This window comes from Temnothorax longispinosus, chromosome 10, assembly GCF_030848805.1.
Source record: "Temnothorax longispinosus isolate EJ_2023e chromosome 10, Tlon_JGU_v1, whole genome shotgun sequence".
NCBI lineage: Eukaryota > Metazoa > Arthropoda > Insecta > Hymenoptera > Formicidae > Temnothorax > Temnothorax longispinosus.
In genome coordinates this window covers 5,095,535-5,109,536 of record NC_092367.1, presented here as the reverse complement: position 1 = coordinate 5,109,536, position 14,002 = coordinate 5,095,535, and the positions used below count along the sequence as shown (strand labels likewise).

Below are 14,002 nucleotides of genomic sequence, written 5' to 3'. Positions count from 1 at the left end.
TGTCGCCCCACTACTGGCGGTTTCAACAGCGTTTCAACACTACTCGGCAGTCGGTACTCCAAAAGCATCGCAGAGGTTTCGTTGCCCCCTTTACTCTGGTCTCCCTCATCCAGCCCACCTCTCCACCCTCGCACTCCCTCTCTTTCTCTCTTTTTCTTTCTCCCTCCGTGCCAGGAGGGCACGCACGTTACTCGGCGAGCTTTCGGGCGCATGCCCGGCCAATCAGCGCGCACGGCGCGCAACGTAATCGCGGGTTCACCAAGTGGGGATGAGAAACGTGCTCTCATCTCGCGGACGCTCCTCGAGGAGCTTTTCCGCAAGCTCAGTAAGCGCCGCGAGCTCGCCGTGGCCGGGAGCGTCTCGCGGTTGTCACGCGTTGATAAGTAAAATATAGTCCTCGCACCCCAGACTTATCCCGGCGACGAGACACTTACTATTATTCAAGTTCCGAAACTTCGTGCGGGGGAAAAGTTCCGCGAAGAAAAATCGCGAGTCGGCGAATCCGCGTGATATTCTCGCCGACATTTGTTTTCCGCGAACTTGCGCGATTAACTCGCGTCACAGCGATATACACTTGGCGATTCTCCCAGAAAATTACTTTTACGGAGACGTAAAGGAATTACTCCATTAAATTCCAGACGAAAGTCGTAACTTTTTATTTGAGGGAAAAAAGACAGGCAATTAAGTTGAAGCTTCGCATCCCCTTCACGTCGAACGGATGCTTTGATCAAAGATAAAAGTTTGGCTATATTCGATGAATAGAAGAAGCTCTAGTTGCGCTAAGGGGTACTTCAACTTACTTCGCTAAGTTACGTTGAGAGGATCCCGGAAGCTAGCCCGTGAGGAATTGCGAGGTAGCTTTCGGCGAGCTGACGTCATCTAGAACAAACAAGTAGACTGAAGATTCGTGGCGGGGAGGGTATCATGTCCCAAGGCTAAAGGAAAGAAAGCGAAGCGGTAGGAGCAACAGCAGGAGCAGCAGCAGCAGCAGCAGCAACCGCCGGAAAAAGGGAAGGTGAAGAAAGAAGGGAGAGAACGGAGGCGAGTAGAAAGACGTCAGAGGAAGCATCGAAGACGAAGGACGAGAAAGAGGAGAAAGCTCGGAAGCTCGAGCCTCGGGGTTATTACGACAGGCAAGTTAGACAGGCGAGATAGGATTTCGATCGAGGTACTTCCGGGTACCGTGGTGGTTAAGAGCCGATTAATGCGATCAGCCCTAATTAGCAATCAGCTATTTTGCGGTCGCAACTCACTTTTTTGCTCGACGATCCTGCGTGATCGTGAATATTTAATTAAGACATTGTCATCGTCGTCATCGTTATCGGAGGAAAGGTGAAATCGATCTTATCTCGATGCTAACTCAAGATATTTTCGGCATTATTCAACAATGATGACGGGCGTAGCATTCCCCAGAAACGTCTCCTCGCTCGTATCGACTGATTGATCAGACTGACTGATCAGACGAGGAATTGATCCCACGCATTAACAGGACGAGGACGAACGATGTTCGATAAAGCCACATAAGGATCGCGCGTGTCTGTTTCTCTTCGCTTTTCTTTCGCCGAGGGAGACGAAAAGAGAAGGAGCTAAGATGTGCGCGAGATCGTTGCTACTGTGCGTCCTCGGCATCATCGCTGTCGTCAACGGTAAGCCCACGACAACGTTAGAATTATAGCACTACCGAAAGTTTATTTCCTCGGAGTAGTTTTCTGTCTTGTGCACGAAAAGGGGAAAATTTTTATAAAAAATCAAAATTTCTTTGTAATTCGTACTTTTAACTAAAGAAGCGTAATCGAAAATATTTCGCAATTTATGACAGCGCAGGTACCTATTCAATATTGATGATCATTATCATTACTATTTTAATGATTATTGAACACATTTGTATGGTCAATGATTATTTCTGAAATGATTAAGAGAGAACGTTGCAAAACTTTCTGAGGGATTTCTGGGAGATTTCTGAGCGTATTCTTATAATTGCTATTGGTATGAAAATTGAGGCGAGAGAAAGACGGAGTGGGGTAGAATTAATTAAAATTAACATTAAAAGTTTATGAAAAGTATGAGTATAACAGATTAAAACGATTGTTTCTTTCATATATATATTTTAAACTCCTATGTGAAGAAAATTGTTTGTCTATCATCAGGGTCTTTTGAAGCTAACTCGAAATTCGCGTGTAAATTTTGCGCCCGGCTCCGGAAACATATAAGTAAGAGCTAGCCAACCCCATCATTCTTTATGTTTCTTGTTCTCCGGCGTGCTTTTCTCCGCGCGGCGTTGACGGGCGACACGGATGGACCTCACAGAAAAAGAACGACGCGTGGTGGTGGAAGGGGCCCGATGAAAATGCTCGCTCGTCGAGCACGCGGGAACACGACGGTTTTATACATGGCCGGTTTTTATGGGCGCACGCCATACGCGCGTGCCGATGGTCGTAATCTATGTGCTGAAATCGGGGGACGACGAAGAGAGACGGTCGGTATAGGGCGAATATCACGATAGGGCGAAAGAGAGAGACAGCGAGGTGGACGGACATTTTCGCGAAGAGTGAAAGAGGGTCACGGTGAAAGAGAGAGAGAGAAAGGTAGAGAAGAAAAAGCCGCGCCAGGTTGAGGTTGTTAACGTGCGCTAACGGAGCTCTCTCGTTTTGTACGAACTGCGACGAAAAAAGGTTGATATTTTGGCTGTTTCAATGTATCGGCGACAGGAAACACGAGCGCGATCGGCGCGACAAAAAATTACACCGGCAAGAGTTAGGGGGTGGTATCAGTTTCGTTGAGGGTAAATTGAAATACTGGCCGAATAATGATTCTCTTTTTCAGTGGTTTTAGCGTGCTGTATACTCGTATTCATACTATTCGAGACTCTGTTCCCTTTTTACCATCGTTTCAGAATCCCTCTGCCGAGTAGAAAAAACGTGCGGTGTGCTTTGTGTGCATTTCCGCATACACACAGAATGTCTACTTGTATATCTTTTAATTGCAATTTTTTTTAATTTACTCAGGGGCGCAATTCTCACTTAGCAAAATTTTATTGGGACGTCATAATCCTCAGCGAAACGCTTTAATATTAAAAAATAATTATTACGATAAGAAATTTTTATGAAACAAACAGATGATGCTTTGGTGATTTTAAAACATCACGTATATTTGATCATAATACTTTTTCTACTCGAAAGGATTTTGTTTGCGTGGCAGTGTTTATGTTTGACCGTGTTTATATTAATTAATATAATCCGGTGCGTGGTATACTGCGGCTTTCGCGGCTGCGCCATTGCACATTGCGCGGAAAAGCTAATTCCGAATACTCGCAAAAAAGAGATGCTTTTTGGCTAGGACATGTAACAAAAATGCAGAAATATATCGGTGTGTTGGTATAAACGCTTCGCTCAGCGCGCAAGATACGCCCGTTGCCTCCGCCATTGTTTGAACTCCGTGTAATTAATTAATCATGACGTTATGCGCGGCATCACAAATATTTGAGATAAAAATGCATAACTGTATGCATCGAGCATCGTGATTAATGGCGGGCATGAACGCTCGCTATATGTGTGCGTTGAGAGAGTAGCTGAAGCAAAATTTCATTGCAATTGTAAACAGTGAAAAATAGGGAAACATTTATTAACAGAAGGTAACAATCGCGTAGAACTGAGAAAGGTAAAATTATAATTATCCAAACAAACAATTAACAATTGAAATAATTTAAGAGGGTATCTAGAGAGCGCATGTAGCGAAATAAAATGAAATATAATTTAGGATATAAAGGATAAAAACACATTATTGTACCTTGTTTTTTCTTCTTGCAACGCATTTTGTAATGCTTGCATCTCGTTTATCACAGTGGTTGTGAGGAACGAATAACAAGAGTCAAATCTCAGTCGCGCGATTTGATTCCCGTTCGTATACGCGCGAATTGTCGGGTATTGTCGGATTCGAACCAATCATCGTCAGCAGGCTGCGCGAGCGTGATTTCAGACGATAGAAAGCACAGAACTTGCACGTTATATCGGTCGCCTCCGGAAATCTAGTCCTCCTCTAGTATTGGCTATCGCGCGAAATCGGCCATCGTCCGAAGACGAGCGTCGTTTCTCGGTTCGATCGGCCCGATGATGATCATGCATTTAACTTCCGGCCGTTTTAAAAGGATTTTAACTTGGAAACGGAATTCTCAAAAGCGTACATAGTCGTTTCTTTGCTAAGTATATATAGACGTATGGACTATATATACGTAAGTATAAGTCTACAAAGTCTGCTGGAAATATAAGCCAAATGTACATCCGCAAAATATCTGTATAAAGTAGATAATGATACGATGATAGATAACAATGACGGCTTGCATATGAAGGAAAAATTACAGGGTTTACCATTTGAGTTTCTCTCTCTCTCTCTCTCTCTCTCTTTGGCGCGCTGGCGATTTCGTGTAAACTTGTCATTAAGATGACGTGAACTCTTGACCGTAACTAGAAAATCACCGGTGACGGTGGCATCTGTACACACCGTGCGCCGCATGTTCGCGTGAACACGCCTTTAATGACACGTGCGCGGCGTCAGCACGATTGACGTTTCGAGCTCTAACAATTCGCAAATAGCAATTCACTCGAAATCATTGACGGCTTGACAACGAGTTACGATAAATAATCTCGAACCATTCTATTGAAGCAAAGTTAAGAGGCTCTTAAATGTACAACTATATATACATTGAAAACTACACATAAATGTTAAATAAATGTTTGTAAAAGCATAGAGTAAAGATCGAGATCTTTAAATAGCACTTTTAAATTAACAATTGTCAACGTGCTAATACTTGGCCGTTAAATTTAGATTCTCTGTGGCGTCTAATATTAGACGGTTTTTTAATTATATAGTTTGCGGATAAAATCGGCCAAGGCAAGCTCACAATTATATCGCGTAATATATAATATGTGAAAGCGATAATAGATATTACACACCGCGGGAGATGATACGAGCAATTTGAACGACCTTACTTAAATTTTTTCGCTCGTTGCGACAAGCGCGAGAATTTTTCCCGTGAATTTTACGGTGGCCTTTTTCCACTTGGCGGATTACGAGCGTACATCCAGGTGAAAATGCTCCCGCTGGGATATGGGAACGCGATCGTACATGAGGCACAGGAATATTGCTAAGAGACATTTCGTACAGACAGCATTCCGCAACCAGTCTAATTTGATCATAATTCGAATATATGATAACTTGATCACACATATTTGAATATCTTTCAGGAGTAAAAGTAAGAGCAAAAGTTGAAATTAAGTCTTCTGATTTTTCATGACTAATCGTTGAGTCTCCCATTCTCTCTCCCTGTCTCTCTTTTTTCCTTCATACATTTTAAAGAAATAAGTACAAATAAGATTACACAACAAATATTATCTATATATTTTCTAGTGGTTTTCACTCGACAATTAATCGTTCAACTAAACACATGAGTAGCATTTGCATTCAGTTAATTATTGATACATGAAAATGATAATGACATGAAATATCTGCCACGCCAGTCATCGAGTTAATCATTAAATGAATAACCCGCGGCGTTAGTTGCACTCTAAGCCATGACAGTCACATGAGAATAAACCGCGTGACACTTAGCTCATATCCATTCATTAACGAATTAGCGGCACGCACGAGACACGCCCGCGCCGTGCCTGGCCGTTTCACGCATTTTCGCGGGAAATTTTCCAGAGTGACAATAGAACGTTATATATAAAATTACGCGGATACGCGAAAAAATTTCGCGCGTACGTCGTACGTTTGGAGAGAAATACGACCGTTGTCGCCGTCCGTCGACGAACGAAATTATGTATACGTATGGTGACTGATGAACTGAGGCGCGAACAATTTAGTATCTCGCTATCTGTATTTCCCTTCCTTTCTCCCTATGTCATTCTGCAGACTCTCCTTACGTGTTCAAAAACCTTGCGAATTACGGCGAAACGACGCGGGTTGATTAATTACGACCGCGTGCGTGCATCCGCGCGGGCGCATCGCTCCGTCAATGCGACAACGTCGACGGAGACATGACGTCGCGTCGAGACGACGACGTCGACGGTACGGGCGTCTTTCCGCATGGCGTACTATGAGCTCGCATATTCGCGAAAGGCATTCGCGACTCTCGTATAACTGCGAGAAATGTGGCGGTAAGACGACGCCCGCGGGTACGCGCACGGTGGGATGTATGCGCAAGTGCACTTATGTGCTTGCTCGTATATGTACGTGTACTCACGTATCGAAGGTATGCGTGCATCCGCGACTTTGAATTTCGACCTCTTTTTAATAGAGATCTCGTCATGATTAGTCATCAAATGTTTATTGGAAAATAATTCTGTGATTTTTAATGAAAAGAATCCTTTTTTCGAGCAGAGTGCGAATTAAAAAGCGACTGTTGCGCTAATATTATTACATTTAATTCCGTGCAGTTTTTTTTCAATTCTGTTATTCACTCTTATGAAATATACTGTAGTTGCGAAAAAAGTACATTAAACTATAGTAAATATTACAATAATTGTTATAGTTTTGTGTGCTTTTTTTCGCAACCACAGTAGCTTTTTTCAGGCACAGTAGCTTTTTAAAGGCGCAGTACAGTTTTACAGCGAAAAGATCAGAAAGATACAAAAATGTTCAATTGAGTTATTATTTAAAAAAAATGGATATATCTAAGATAAATATTACGCGCAAAAACCGAAGGATCAATAATTCTCGACGTTTTTTTTTATCGTAGCGCATCTTCTTTGCAGTCAAGATTACCGCGCGGCGGAATACCAAGCGCGAATACAAATATTTTATCTTTTTTTCTGTCAGACGCACGATAGTATAGTTGATTATTTATTGATGCAATACGGTCGAGCTAGGAAGCGAAACATACGGAAACAGGCGTTTTTGCGTATGTCCACTATTACACGCGTCTCTTTTTTTCTCGTTAGCATATCCTGGGCGATATAGCGCCGGGAATCTCGTTCGAAAATGAAAGGGATTTTAGAAAAAAAGCGTGTTAAGCCGCGACGAGGGAAGGTGTATACATAGCAAATTGAAAAATACGGGAGTGCCACGTAAATGCTGTTTTCACCCCGTTTTTCTCCCCTCTTTTTTATCCGCGAACGAGAATGGTTTTTCGGGCCACTGCCGCGTCGGCGACCGGTGCGTATATTCGAACGTCGCCATGATTTATTCAAAGCATAATCCAAGAAACGAGAAGCCACGAAATAATTACTTTACTGCCAGATTCATCCGGGTTATATTTTCACGACCCTTTTTCTCTTCCTTTTTTTTACAAATAGCGAAACATGCGCGTGTATACTGATGGATAATAGTGCCGCTACGGCGCCGGCGCGCGGCGTCACGAAATCAGAAACGAAAAATGCTTTTTTTAATCGGATTAATCGATGAGTTTGAGTACACTCTGGGAATCTTACAATTTATTATATTAACTTTTTATATCACGTTCAATAGCGATTGCAATTTATAAATATTTATATTTAGTCCTGCGTTATTAAGTTTTTAGTTTTAAAATAAAATTTTTAGTGTTAGTATTGTAAATCGTATTGTAAATCATTTCGTAACGGCATTTAAATCACGACAGTTGATTACAGCCTTGACAATGAAAGCGTTCGAATGCGACAGCTGTTTAGCAAGGATCGTGAATAAATTTGCGCGAATTTAGTTTCGAATATGACGTAGAGAATATTTCGTCGTCGCGTAAATCGTCGGCGTTTATTGCGGAGCACTGTGTAGTTGCGTGTTTACTTCATGCAGCACTAAATGCAAGTCGCATAATTTTCATTCTCTTTAATATGGCGTACCTTGATATATGCTACGTTGAATAAAAAGCCGCGGTGCTATTTTGAATTCGAAGATAATTTAGTCGACATGCTTGTGAAGATTACGACAAGCTTGACAAAATAATGTTATAAATGTTACTAGATGTTGCAATAATTTACATCGAATTTCCTTTTTGTAAGACAAATAAGTTATCTCACATGATTCAGAGCATGACATAAATATTTTACACGGAAATTGAAAATAATTACAAATCATATTAAGTTAACGAGATTATTTGCACGACCTTTATTCCGAAGCGTACTGCTTTAGAGACAGGCTAATGAAAAATTATTTGTACTTATCCGACATTTTCGTTGCGAAGTTCTCGGTCGTCGAGGGATGATTAGGACGTTAAATCCGAATGTTATTACGATTTCACGGCTCGGCCGAGGTTATCCCGGAAGGACAGGGATTATAGCTGCGGATATAGGATAATAAGGATCCAAGGAGGTAAAGACGAGAGCTTGGTCGTACGTGACTGGAATCGCGCGTTGAAGAAAGCTCGAATTACTTTGACAAACTCCGCGGCGTACGTGCTTCGTCTCTTTGCAAAAGAGTCATGCTTGTTAGAAATCAGCAGGATGTACGTACATGGCGAAAGCGAAATACGTAGGATACGTAGAGTCGAAACCGAATTAATTTCTGTTATGGCGAAACTACTTTTCTTTCTGACGACGTCTGGAAACATATATTGTTTCGTGGAACTCGGGAGATACTCGGCGACGCAGAAGGAATTGCGAATGGCCTGTGTAAAGTTTGTTTTAAAATGAGAACTAAAATTTCTGTTATACCTACATTTGTCATTCGGCAAACAGATATAGAACGAACGATTAATTATCTGAACTTTTATGAATTTTTACGCGTTTTATTATGTTATAAAATAAATACATATTTATTCATTTGATATATGAAAAATTTCATGAAGTTATAATTCAACAGTTCGCGCAACAGAGCGGTATGAAGCGAGAAAAACAAGAGAAGATAAGTTTTGATCCTCGTGCTTTTCGCGGCGATGCGCTGCCTCCGCCTTCGCCGAATGAATAATTCTCGTATTCCAGCCGTAAAAGTCAGACATCGGGATACAATATACGGCGAGCCGAAATTCGAGGTGTGTGCGAAAGAAGCCGACGCGTCGGCGAAATGCATGTAACTTTTAAAAGGTATTGTCGCGCTGTATCGCCACGACGTCGGCCAAGTTTTCCCGCCGAAAAGTTCGCGAGACAATGACGGGAACGACGGGGGTGGTTTGCCTCCCCGTACATTCTCCGGAGTATTCCGGAGCGCGTCGGGGACTGCGCTGATGTCTATATCCGTTGCCGATAGCAAGTTTACATCTGCGATAGTAGTTCGAAATGTTCTTTCTATCTATCCCGTTACTTTTATTCCCGCCATGCCTCGGCGGCGATTTCTCGCTTGCCATTTCTTTTGCCGTAACCCCATTGGCATCGTCGACCTCCCGTCCTAGAGTACCTATCTACTCTCAGTCAAGTTACGACTCGGCCGAGGATGTGATCCCTCGAATCTGACTTCCCTTGTTTGCCAGGATCGACCGGTGGGACGATAGACCTCCCCTCGGAATCGGTAACCCGATATCAATTGAATCGGTCATTTCGAAAGGGCCGTGTCTCCGCAAACGGAAATTTCATATAAGTGACAAAGGGATGGTGAGGCAGATGATAAAGAGGTTTCTCCCAGATAGAACAAAATTAATCGTGTTAGTGTGACCGAAAGATCGCGGCGGTAGATATATGGAACGTTCCGTATAGTGTATATAACTATATAGATATTCTTTAGGTGAGTTTTATGGTTCGTTCTGCCGCGTGGAACGGCATTCCCTATCTTTCCTCCATACGTTTAAATCGATGTAACGGGCGTTCTTGGCATTTGCTACACGGCGCAATCGTGTACTTTAAATCGATTAATCGCGATAGGAACTGGTTGCGTGTGTAAGAATATTTCGGGGTCGGCGGCGATCACTTGAAACTTTCGGCAATAAATGTCGAAGACTATTACACGAAAATTACATGAAAATTTAGTTTCGACGATTGAAATTCCAAATCATTCTTTGGGTACGAGAAGTTACGAGCGTGCAGGGCGTCCGCGTGTCAGAATTGTGGAAATAATTCTTTCAAGATTTAGATTTCATATATACGTTTATGAGTTAGTAATTTAACCCTCGACATCTTATTGCGCGATGTCTCCGTCTCTTGTTGTTAACCAGTATCTCTGTTCATCTTACGTCATCCGACTTACGACTTATCCTTCAATCCGATTTTCCTCTATTCACCGGGAAACCAGAAAAGCTGCAATCTCATAGGTATTCACAGATCTTCGTGGTATTACGAGGTGCTTAAGATAATATATCAAATAATAAATACCGTCATCCATTTGTATAATAATAATTTAACATTTTCTGTCTAATTAATATGTATAATGCAAATTTAATTTTTAATGTGAATTTAAACAGTAAAAATATGAATAAATATAACTCTTTTTATATTATAAATAATATATATAAAATATAATGGATACACATAATTATGAGAATATATAAGTCAAGCATCTACATGTTCGTGCATGTAAATTAAATGATACTTAATAAATTTTATAAAAGAATAATGTCCCAACAAGTTTTTGCTAAACAAAAAAAAAAACGCCAAATAGACTATAAAATTTATGGGCGAAAGTTTATTCTCATTCAAAGTCACTCGCGTTAAACTTTTATTCGAGAGAACGACGCGCCGCCGCGCCGCGCCGTGCGCTGCAAGTAGTAACGAACAAAAGTGGTCAGCCACGCCTGGACACGCTCTTTCGGAGCGCTTCGGAGTTCTATCGACCCCAATGCTCCGTGTCTGTTTCTTTCGGTGCAATACGGTACACGTTTCTCGAGAAGCAGTGACAATAACGGCGAAAGACTATAACGTCGTAACAGCAATAAAAGCACGCTGTCGCTAGTCGGAGATGAAATGAGCTGGCAGTAAAACTGTGGAATTCCCCGTGATGCATATAAGTCCCCATTTGTTTCAATTTGCGACGCTCACTCTTTCGCGTTCGTCTTTTCCAACCGCGTCTTTCAACAATCCCCCCTTTCCCTCTTCCTCGCCGGCTTTCTGACTGCAGCATAACCCTCTGCTGATTATTGTTACTCGACTGACGGAGCTCCATCTTGGCGTATTATTGTTAGTCGGCTGAGAGGGTGGATTTTTGGCGCATAAATTCCAACGAGCAACTCTGCAGACAATACGTTCTCCTCGGATTGCAGTTGGAACTATGTTTGCCTTAATCATACGTAAGAATGCTCCCCTTTATATACGCCTGACTTTTAGCGCTTTTTTATGTTAATCTATTTTTTTTCTGTTTGCCCGACTGGGAGATAGAATTTTAAGACGCGAGAATAAATATCCGTCGTTACAAGTGCTTTTACCTCAGATTGTGAGAGTCAGTTTTTGAGTCAACTAAAAAGTCAATATTTCTTTAACAAAAGATTTCAGATTACATATCCATCAGGCATAAAATTAGATTTTTATGGCCATGAGTAATATTTCTTCTTTCTATATTTATTAAGGAAATGTATTTAGGAATTCTTCCGTATTATATTATATGAGGAAATGTTTCGTATTATTTAGGAATTATTCCGTATTTATTAAGGAAAATGTATTTAGGAATTAAATCTAGCAAGAGTTTCAATTTTATAAGATAACATATTCAAGATAGATTCAGGACATGGTATGCGAAGCATATCAGAAGAACTTGGGTGTTAAATAAAGGTGATTTTGCAAGTATTGCGATCGGATGATTCATGAATATCGGCTATCGTCTTCGCGATGACCGCCATTGTGGCGCTTGATGCACCCATCTGCCCGTGTTCCTCGTCCCTCACCCCGGCTAACAACGTCCAACCTTCCCCGAAGATTTTATTTTGCCCCATTACCTCCATATCGGAACGAACCGGCGCTGACGTCATCGAGTTCCATCAAGTTGCCAATTTTGCACTTTTCTCGACCCTTCGTCAACCCTCTCCTGGCACCGCATCTTCTACACAGAGCCGCTGTCCCCTTCCGCGCCTTTATGTTCTAAATTCTCAGTGTTACGTCTCATTCGAAATAATTCTTGCACAAATTTTATTCGTTAATAACATTTTGTTTAATAACATATCTGTCTCAATTTTTGTACGAGTACGTGACGTACGCCAGAATCGCAAGATCGTTTCTTCACTCGCGCGTGTTAATTACATTTTATTTATGCTTGGTACGTGATTACGCCAGCGCCGCAGATTTGATGTTACAGGCAATTTTGTGTTTAATAGATCTACGACCCACAGAAAATCAAGACTTAGCGTCGAGTGTGATAAAGCTCGACTGTTATTTGACGATACATCGCGCACTACAAGGCAACATCTCCCTCCAGTTTGTTTATGACGTCGCATAGACGAGCTAAACAAGGATAACGTTCGTTGTGCCAGAAAGCTCCACGTATTTCTACCGAGATAAATGCGAGCGCTTTGCTGAAGACGACGCAGTGTGAAGCGCGGAATATAAGAGGAGATCTAATGGGTCACGTCGATTTATATACCGAGCATCGAATAATTTTCTTCAACTCAAATTATTACCTATTTTTACATCTTTTTACGTATACCGAGATTGTGATTTAAGATTACCATATTTTCTTTTAGCTGTAGATTCTGCGATAAACTTGCCATCAATTTTTCTTTATCGAAAATTTTATGAGAAGTCTAAATGAGCATTTATTATTGAAGATTAAAGAACTTCGGCAAAGTAAGATTCAGCAGTATAAAGAGCCGGATAAGAAGGTCTGACTTTTCCGGTTAATTCTACGGAATTGATAAAAAATTAAACCGAAACTTTTAATGTCGAAAATTAAAAGGTTGCAAAATATGATCTCGCGCCAGATTTTCGTTTAAAAAAACAGAATCTGTAATTCTTTCTGCCTCAACAGATAATTTGTGAAATTGTATGTTAGTATAATAATTACAATAAGACTGATACTGTGTCCGAGAAATATGCTAAAAAAGGTTTTTGTTTTTGTATATATAAGAATATATTCTCGCGCGAGAGGCATTAATACATATCTACCGCGAAACACCTTTGAATATTTTATCTTTAACGACTTTGAGGCTAAAACAAGACCATGATATTTACGTTAAGCAATCTTCGTCGCTCGTTAAAATCCAAATTCGTGGTCACGGCGGTGTACTTCGTCTCTTCTTTCTTTCATCTCTCGTTAAGAGGATAATTCCATGCAATCTTGTCAATCTGTTCAGAAAAGTTGAGCTGTACAGTCTTTAGTCACATCGCGGATGTAACAGTGCTGTTATTCATGTACGTAAAAAAGATGTGCTAGCTAGATCAACGGTATTTTTTTTCTAAAGATGTATTAACTGGATATTGTCAAAGAATCTCTATAAAAGAAAACGTAATTTTGGGGCATTCTGTATGTATTTTTATCGTTCGTTGTGGCATATATATGTGTGCGTCCGTTTGCCAACATGTGAGCGTTTCATGCGAGCTTGACGAGATAAATGGCAGACGGGCGGAGATATCTACGAAGAGCGAGGGACGTGAGAGCGGGGGTAGAAGTGGGTTTCGGGGGTCTATGAGGGACGAAATGAGACCGTCGCGTTGGAAGAGTCCGTTTCAATTCAGATAGCGATGTCAGCGTAGGACACGTCGCGACTGGCAGGCTTTCGGGGCAACGGTTCACCCCCTTTTCCTCTTCCTTCTCTTTCGAGCAGCGTGCGACAAAAAGCGGGGACGGCGGGGGCCGAGGGCAACCTGGCGAGCAGATAACGCGGGTGAAATGTGCACGGGCATTATTTTCCCGGGTAAATGTGGCGTAATAGAAAAAAAGAACGAGAGAGCCGAGGGGAGAGCAACGCGGCGATGCATGCTCCCGAGTTATCCGCGGACTTTTATTTCGCGGGGATGAGTGAGCGGGTTCAAAGGATGGAAAAGGAAGACGCGCGCATCAGGCGATTCTACTTGATGCTGTTGGATGGGAACGGGAGCAATGATTGAAGACTCTTACGCAAGAATCAGGCAAGTTCACAAATGTTACCGCTGCAGAAATTCCGATCAGTGGCGTTTCAATAAAGTGGAAATGGATGGTGGTGTTGTATGATTAGCGTGGAAATTTTGTGTCATGACGAACGTTG

The 14,002-nt window shown here is 41.7% G+C and overlaps 1 protein-coding gene across 3 annotated transcripts in view; it reads left to right on the top strand.

The window, feature by feature from the left end:
• The first annotated feature begins 280 nt into the window (after positions 1-280).
• Positions 281-14,002, top strand: part of Carpa (Carbonic anhydrase-related protein A) — a 127,856-nt gene continuing 114,134 nt past the window's right edge. For 2 of the 3 annotated variants that reach the window (XM_071790333.1, XM_071790330.1), the window contains exon 1: positions 281-1,646. In XM_071790333.1, coding sequence (XP_071646434.1) covers positions 1,592-1,646 — 55 coding nt within the window. In that variant the 5' untranslated portion in view covers positions 281-1,591. The remainder of the gene's footprint in view (positions 1,647-14,002) is intronic. The other variant, XM_071790332.1, reaches the window with a different exon arrangement.